Source organism: Capra hircus, chromosome 19, assembly GCF_001704415.2.
Source record: "Capra hircus breed San Clemente chromosome 19, ASM170441v1, whole genome shotgun sequence".
Classification (NCBI taxonomy): Eukaryota; Metazoa; Chordata; class Mammalia; order Artiodactyla; family Bovidae; genus Capra; species Capra hircus.
In genome coordinates this window covers 12,148,257-12,155,933 of record NC_030826.1, presented here as the reverse complement: position 1 = coordinate 12,155,933, position 7,677 = coordinate 12,148,257, and the positions used below count along the sequence as shown (strand labels likewise).

General features: G+C 38.9%; 1 protein-coding gene across 1 annotated transcript in view; it reads right to left on the bottom strand.

Annotated features, from left to right (window-relative positions):
- APPBP2 (amyloid beta precursor protein binding protein 2) overlaps positions 2,030-7,677 on the bottom strand; it is a 60,148-nt gene continuing 54,500 nt past the window's right edge. Inside the window, exon 13 of the mRNA XM_013971826.2 lies at positions 2,030-7,001. Coding sequence (XP_013827280.1) covers positions 6,748-7,001 — 254 coding nt within the window. The 3' untranslated portion in view covers positions 2,030-6,747. The remainder of the gene's footprint in view (positions 7,002-7,677) is intronic.

The window sequence follows — 7,677 nt, the reverse complement described above, 5'->3', positions numbered from 1 at the left end:
TGAGAGTTGGACTGTGAAGAAGGCTGAGCGCCGAAGAATTGATGCTTTTCAACTGTGGTGTTGAAGACTCTTCATGGACTGCAAGATCCAACCAGTCCATCCTAAAGGAGGTCAGCCCTGGGTGTTCTTTGGAAGGGCTGATGCTGAAGCTGAAACTCCAGTACTTTGGGCACCTCATGTGAAGAGTTGACTCATTGGAAAAGACTCTGATACTGGGAGGGATTGGGGCCAGGAGGAGAAGGGGACGACAGAGGATGAGATGGCTGGATGGCATTGCTGACTCAATGGACATGAGTTTGAGTGAACTCCGGGAATGGCATCACCAACTTGATGGACGTGAGTTTGAGTGAACTCCAGGAGTTGGTGATGGACAGGGAGGCCTGGCGTGCTGCGATTCATGGGGTCGCAAAGAATCGGACACGACTGAGCGACTGAATTGAACTGAACTGATGAGTGAAAAACCGTCTGATTCTGCGCTGAGCAGGAAGTTAAACGCCAATCCATTTTGACATGGTACATCAATGTTCTAATCACAAATGCATCTCACAAGGCTCATCAATATACTGTCTGGAAGTGCACATTCACACTCTTTTCAAACTTCATGTCATGCCTGACTTAACTGCTTTATGCAGTTATCCAGAAACTTTAAAAAATTATAGTAACTCATCAAACCTACCATTTTAACTATTTGTAAGTGTGGTGTTAATTATGCAACTGATCTCTAGAATACTCTCATCTTGCAAAACTGAAACTCTACACCCATGAGGCAGCCACTCCCCATTTTCCTCCTCCCCAGCCTGTCAATCATCATGCCACTTTCTGAGTGTGACTAGCCTAGATAGCTCTTGTGAACGGAATCACACACTATTTACTTGCTTTTCCCTGTTGTGACTGGCTCATACAAACATAACGCCCTCAAAGTTCATCCAAATTGTAGCACGAGTCAGAATTTCCTTCCTGTTTAAGGCTGGATAACATTATGCTGTATGTATGGACTACCTTTTGTCGCTTTCACCTTTTGGTTATGGTGAGTAACACTGCTGTGAACAGGGGTGTACTTATGATCATACGACGATGGCTTTAACAAAGCTTCAAATAAAATGCTGCCTAACTAAGCACCAAGTGGCAACTCAAGCTTCCCCTGTCCTTTCAGCCTGATGAAAGAGTTTATGCAAGAAATGGCATTTTAAACAACAGAAGAGCATGTTCAGAGTCATGGAGATGGAAAAGGAAAGAAATTTAAATTCAGTAACACCAGGGAATTCCCTGGTGGTCCAGTTGTTAGGACTCTGCGCTTTCACTGCTGAAGATGCAGGTTCAATCCCACGTCGGGGAACTAAGATCTTGCAAGCTACATGGCTCAGCCAAAAAAAAAAAAAATATATATATATATATAATTTTGATATATATATATATATCACCAAAGGTGGCAGGTGATGAAGTCAATGCTGACTATTCCAAATGAAGGTGGGACTTTGCCTAACATTCATCAGTTTTCTTCACAACCTGGTTTCATTTCCTGTAATTATTTTCAGTGCTTTAGATTCATGCTGTTTCATGGTGGATTTTTGAAAAGACTTAACCTGACCCCACCTTTCATACGAGGAAATGAAACACAAAGAGGCTTATGACACATCTCAAATTCCTACCGTTAAGAGGCAGGGGTAGAACCATAACCCACACCCAGGGTATTCGCCACTGACAGATACCCAGCAGAACTTTGTTTCATCACCCTTTCTCAGCCTTTGTGTGAGCCTAGGGAAAAGAAGGGTATGATTACTTTTGTAAAGTCCCCAAAGCCCTCTGCATTCATGCAGTGATTGTGTTTCATAAGCACTTTCGTAAGCACCGTCTTCAGGTGCTGTTACCACGCGTCTCCTTTGCCACACGTCTCACTAGAAGCAACGCACCGCTGTTCTAGTTCTGACAGTTTCTCTCGTGTTGTTCGCTAATAAAAAAGCCTGTGATGTTTGAATAGTCCCAAGTCCCAACCAAAAGTAAGCACAACTAAACTGGAAACAGATACACCATGAATGCAGGAACACTATATTTATTAAGTCAATAATTCATTTTTAGCAATACAAGTACAGAATATATCACAATGCTGGTTACAAACATACTTAGTATGGTATTAATGGTTACAAATAATGGTGGGCACTACAAGTTTGTGGTAAGGGTGATATGAAAGGTCATTCTGACACAATGAAGAACTGTCTTTAAAAAAATCCATCAATGACCTTAGGTATTTCTATAGAAATTACTGTGGCACTATTAGTGGGGATTTTCATGTAAAGAATTGATAGTGATTTGCTTTTGTTTCAGTAAGAGCTTTTTGAGTCTATTAAACTAAAATCCCCAGTTGCTTAATAAAGTATAAAAATAGTACTGACCTGGTAATATTTAATAAAACATAGCATTCATTCACATCATAAAAGTAGAACTAAAATGAAAACGTTTTAGTTACCATGGCAACAGATCTTCCCATAAAAGGAATCTACAGAAATGAGTAACGTTACACGAATGGTACCTGCAGTTACTTAGTGATCCAACACTTGTGCACCACAAACCAAGTGTTCTAGATACTATATAGAGCATATATTTTTAATCTTGAATTTTACTTTTGAAAAACAAATGTGCACTTCAACAAACTCACTAAGGCCACTCATGCTATAGATGCCTAGGATTGCAATTAAAGAACAGCATTATTTTAACAAATCCTCAAGCACACTCCTTCAGGTCACCAACAGGGTAAAACCAGTTTTCTGCCTACAACATTCCTGAGATCTGCGGACAACTACTAATGTTCAAGCTGGAGATGAATTAAAATGTCAGATTAAAAAAAAAAAAAGGAATTTTCTAGCAAGAACTGAGGTCCTCCAAGAGGTGAAATATATATGCTAATTCTTAGAGCAAAAATAAAAGTCTTAGAGACGCTTTTACTTATAAATATTTTTCCAGTAGTAACTTTGCCATCCAGAAAAAGAACAGTTTGGAAGTAGCCAGGCTACAGATTCAGGGGGAAAAAAAGATTAGAGTGACAGTTTAACACAGGCATCCTCCTCTTTCTGAGTTCACTTTATCCTACTTTGCTTTTATCAAAGACCTGCATTAGCACCTGTTTTTACTAACCGAATACAGATCCAAAAAGGAGCATCACTTTCACAAAAAAAGGTGAACAGCAAAAATGGCGTTCCGTGTTTGTCTGCATATGGCTGTTGAGGCGGCGGCAGCAGCAAGCAGCAGGAGGGCACCGCCACGCTCCTCTCCTGGAACTACGTTCGGCACCTCAGCTTCAAGCCGCCACAGCTTTACCCGTGTGAGCTTCTGTGCTTTATCGCAATTTATTTTGTGCATCTATTAGCAAGATGTGCCCTAAGCTAACTGCCACTTTGCTGTTCACCTGTTTTGGCTTAAAGAGGTTTCATGGGAACACTCTGCTTTTGGATAGCGGGGAAAGCCTGCTGTCCCTCCTTCTACTTAGCAAACCATTCTTTCCATCTGTAAACTATGGGCCAAGTTTCAATCATGTTCTAGGCATGAGTTTACTGTTCAGCATTCTGTCTGCACTGTCAGGAGCAGCCAAATGGCACGCTATTTATAAGACTGCAGCTGCCTGATCTAGTTTTCTCAAAATTATGAACTCTTTTCTAACAGCCTAAGAGTGTTACGAAGGTCTTTGTCCAATCTTTCATTTTCACAAAACAAAGCACACCTGCATGGAGGCTATTCCAAAGCAATAGCCAGCTGCTTAAGCTTAACAGAGACAGAGCTTTGATAATGATAAGGGTCCTAATGCTTTGGACAAAGTCAGCTTTGGTGACCCATAAAAATTATGGTCTAAAAAACCCTCAACTGGCTCTCTGAAACTGAACAAAGGAGTGACTGACCAGCTGCCTGGTACAGGAGTGTTACAGGGCTCCCTGATGCACCCAGTTGAGTAGCACCAAACTTTAGGGGAAAAAACCCGAGTACAAGAGAGAACAAAGTCAGGAAAGGATGAGACCAAAGGCCTCTTACTTAATATTACTTTGTTGAACTGCCAGAAAAATCTTTTAAGTTGGTCTATGCTTTCTTATACACAACCCCATCATACACGAAAAATTTGTTCAAGCAATTGGTTATTGTGAAGTAAGTTTTACTCTGAGACTTTTTTCCCCTACCCCCATGAATCACGATGATATTCACCTCCCTAACTTATCCTCAACATTCCAACTAAAAGGATAAAACCCACACTTAAAATTATTAGGGTATTATTCTTCATTAGAACCAGAAATAACAGCATATTAAGTTATATCACTATCAGAAACTAGCAATCTCTTTTCTCAATCGAGAGTGTCTGCATTAAGTATATGGATTTACAGAAACTACATTAAAGCAGTGGCAATATGGCAAACTATCAACAATGATTTTTTTTTTTAAGAAAAACTGGCTGTCATTTAACATCACCCTGTGATCCTAGGCTCCTAGATATCATGTTGCTTTATCACTGAGTGTGATCTGAGTTCAAACTGAATTAGAGAAGATGAGGCCTTAAGTCATTTGCTGGATTTTATTCTAGGAAATGCTGTATATGCACAAAACCAAAAATACAGATTAAAAAAAAAAAAACTTCATATGAAAACTTAAGTTTCAAAATATTTATTGAAAAACAATTTACCATGACATTCCTATACCACAAACATACCACAGGACTCTAAATAACCAACAAAAGTATACAAAGCCTACCCTTAAAATCTTTGGAGGTATTATAGGCCCATGAGGATAGAGCTGAGTAACTTAAAAATGTTAGTCCTTGGTCACACAGACTATTTGGTAATTAATAAAGAGGTGCCTCTTGGCATTAGATTGCAATTAACTGGGAGGGGGAGGTGCAGGTGTGCCAATGTGCTCTTTTCAATTCAAAATAATTCAGTATGAGGATTAAATCCAGGGTTCAAAATCACACAGCTATCATCTTAAAGACAGCTGGGCTTGTTTCATTTCTTCTACCTCCCCTGGGAAATCCCCTCCTGGGGACTTAAAAACAGTGGGATCATAACTAACAAGATGGCAAATAACAGCTTTAAACAAGCTTATATTTGGGAAGGCCAAAAAAGTGTTTAAAATCGAACTGATCCGAAATTTCCAATAACTTTTTCTGCACCATGTGGTGGACAGTTTAGATTGTTCCCCCTCCCATCCCAACACGCCTGTTAAAAGAAAACCTAAATTCAGCACACATCCACTCACCCACAGACCACTCCAAGCATTAGCCAGGAGCAACAACTCTTAACAGCCAAGTCATGAACCCCTGAAAATAGGGGGGAAAACCCTGATTCTTAACTATAGAGGCACCAAACAGGCCACTATGATAAGAACTGAGGTAACGGCAACAGACCTTTTTTGTTTCTTGAATTGCTACATGTTACAACTTCTCAAATTTGAATATTACCTCAACATTAAATAACTTGACTGGCTTAAATGAAAAATCAAAACCCAATAAACAGAAAGACGAGTTAGTGAAATAGATATATTAGGGGAAATCTTTACATTTGACTCTTGAATTTCATATAAAATGATCTATTGCTTGCAATATTTTTATCATAAACACGAAGGATTTCTAAGAATTGCTTATTTGGCGGCATTTGTTTTACCATTAATCCCCATAAACCAAACATTAACCTAAAATTCCCATCTGGACATGAGCTATTTCATGACTCAGCCAATATACTTGCAAACTGCGTTATTAGGGTAGCATTTAAAATGAGAAGGATGGCTGCAGCAGATATTTATAGACTTGCTTAGGGCATTGCCATCTGTGTGCCTTGACTAAAGATATGCCACTGAAATTGCCAAATTTTCCTAATTTGGTGTCTATTACATGAATACAATTTCTGTATTATCAGTTTTCATAATACATCTAAATGAAATCATTCTACAATAAAAGTAAAGGCAGGGGCTAAAATAATCATCTAAAACCTCTGGTCCAAATAACCCCTTTCTACATTAGGCTGGTCCTTTTCAGATCCTCCTGGTCCTGTTAGCAAAAGCTATCAGAGCATCTTGCCTTTTTGTACCCCCCAAAAACACAACAAAACCAAAACAACCAAAGAGTTAAAATGGCTGGTTTATCAGCATTTCTATTACTTACAGGTCAACACTGGTCCAGTTCAGATGAATCTGCCAGTCCTTCCCCCTTGTCACAGCCCTGGAGTGGCTGTATCCATCTCTCCAGGTAAGGTAACCAGACCTAAGTCAGGGTGTCCCTCTGCTATTAGCACTTGTGTTAGCTTTTCTAGACTGTGTATAAAGGTTTTCCCCATAAAATTTCTTTACAGTACAGTATTGAATACCTCCTCAAGGAAGAATTATATGTTAAAAAGTTGTTAAAATCATCCTTACATAATAAGAATGCAACTCTTTTAAACTCTTAAATAGTTTTATTTAGGGGTTCTTTTTTTCTTTCAGGCTTTCTGCAAAATGAATTACTTTTTTTTAAAAAAAGAAAACAAAAAAATTCCTCTTGTTTGTTCTACGAGGTTGAAAATATGGGCCAGACTACTTATACATGCGGTACATGCTGAATATAACTGAATATATGCTTATTCCTACGGACACTCTGCAAGAAAGGGATCACCCAAATAGGGTCAAAGGACTGGACCAGTGTTTCAATGCAAATTCCAGCCCCCCAAAAAACACGGTTTTGATTTCACAGTATGAATTCCCTGGAATCTGGGAAAAGGTAAGTTAGTGAACTGAGGTCTTCCCTCAGCAGCTCGGTCCCTCAACATTCTGCGCAATCAGGAAGGACTGCACCACCTCTTCAGTGGACTGGGGGCTGGTGTTGACATCCTCAAGGGCATCGGTCACGGAATACTGCCGATCTCGTAACCGGTTCCAGTTAGACAGAACATTGTGATACTCAAACACTTTCTCATAATTTCCAATGGAGTTGTAAAGTTTAATGAGACCTCGGTAATCATATTCCAGTCCACTGTAGCCTTCACCAAAAAGTTTCTTCCCTGAAAATAAACAGAAAAAGAAAGGACGCTCAAATAATGAAATAACAAATAATTTCTACAACACAAGCTTAGTTCTTTAAAATAGGGTGTCTTTGTTTTATTCCTTTTAAAAGGAATAGATTCAATTTAAACAATTTTTTATTGGAATACAGTTGCTTTACAATATTGTGTTAGTTTCGTGCTATACAGCAAAGTGAATCAGTCATACATACATACATACATATATATATATGTGTGTGTGTGTGTGTGTATATGTATCTCCACACTTCTTTAGATTTCCTTCCCATTTAGGTCACCACAGAACATCGAGTAGAGTTCCCTGTGGTATACAGTGGGTTCTCACTAGTTATCTGTTTTATACTCAGCAGTGTGTTTATGTCAGTCCCAAACTCCCAATCATTCCACCCTCCAGTTGAAACATTCAATTCTTTTATCGGGGTTTACTGACACAGTCTTACCCACAGCCTACTTCTAAGACTTAAAAAAAAAAAAAAATTTCTCTTGTCTAAGGTCGTTGGTCTCTCTAGAATAAAATTATAAAATTTCATAGCGTGAGGGGAGTTCATAAAGAGCTCACAGCTCATCTACAGGGCATACTGTTTTTAAAAAAGCAAAGTATCTGGAGTATGCCACCTTTTATGTAAAGTAAAATATTTATGTCTCTGAACACTTATGC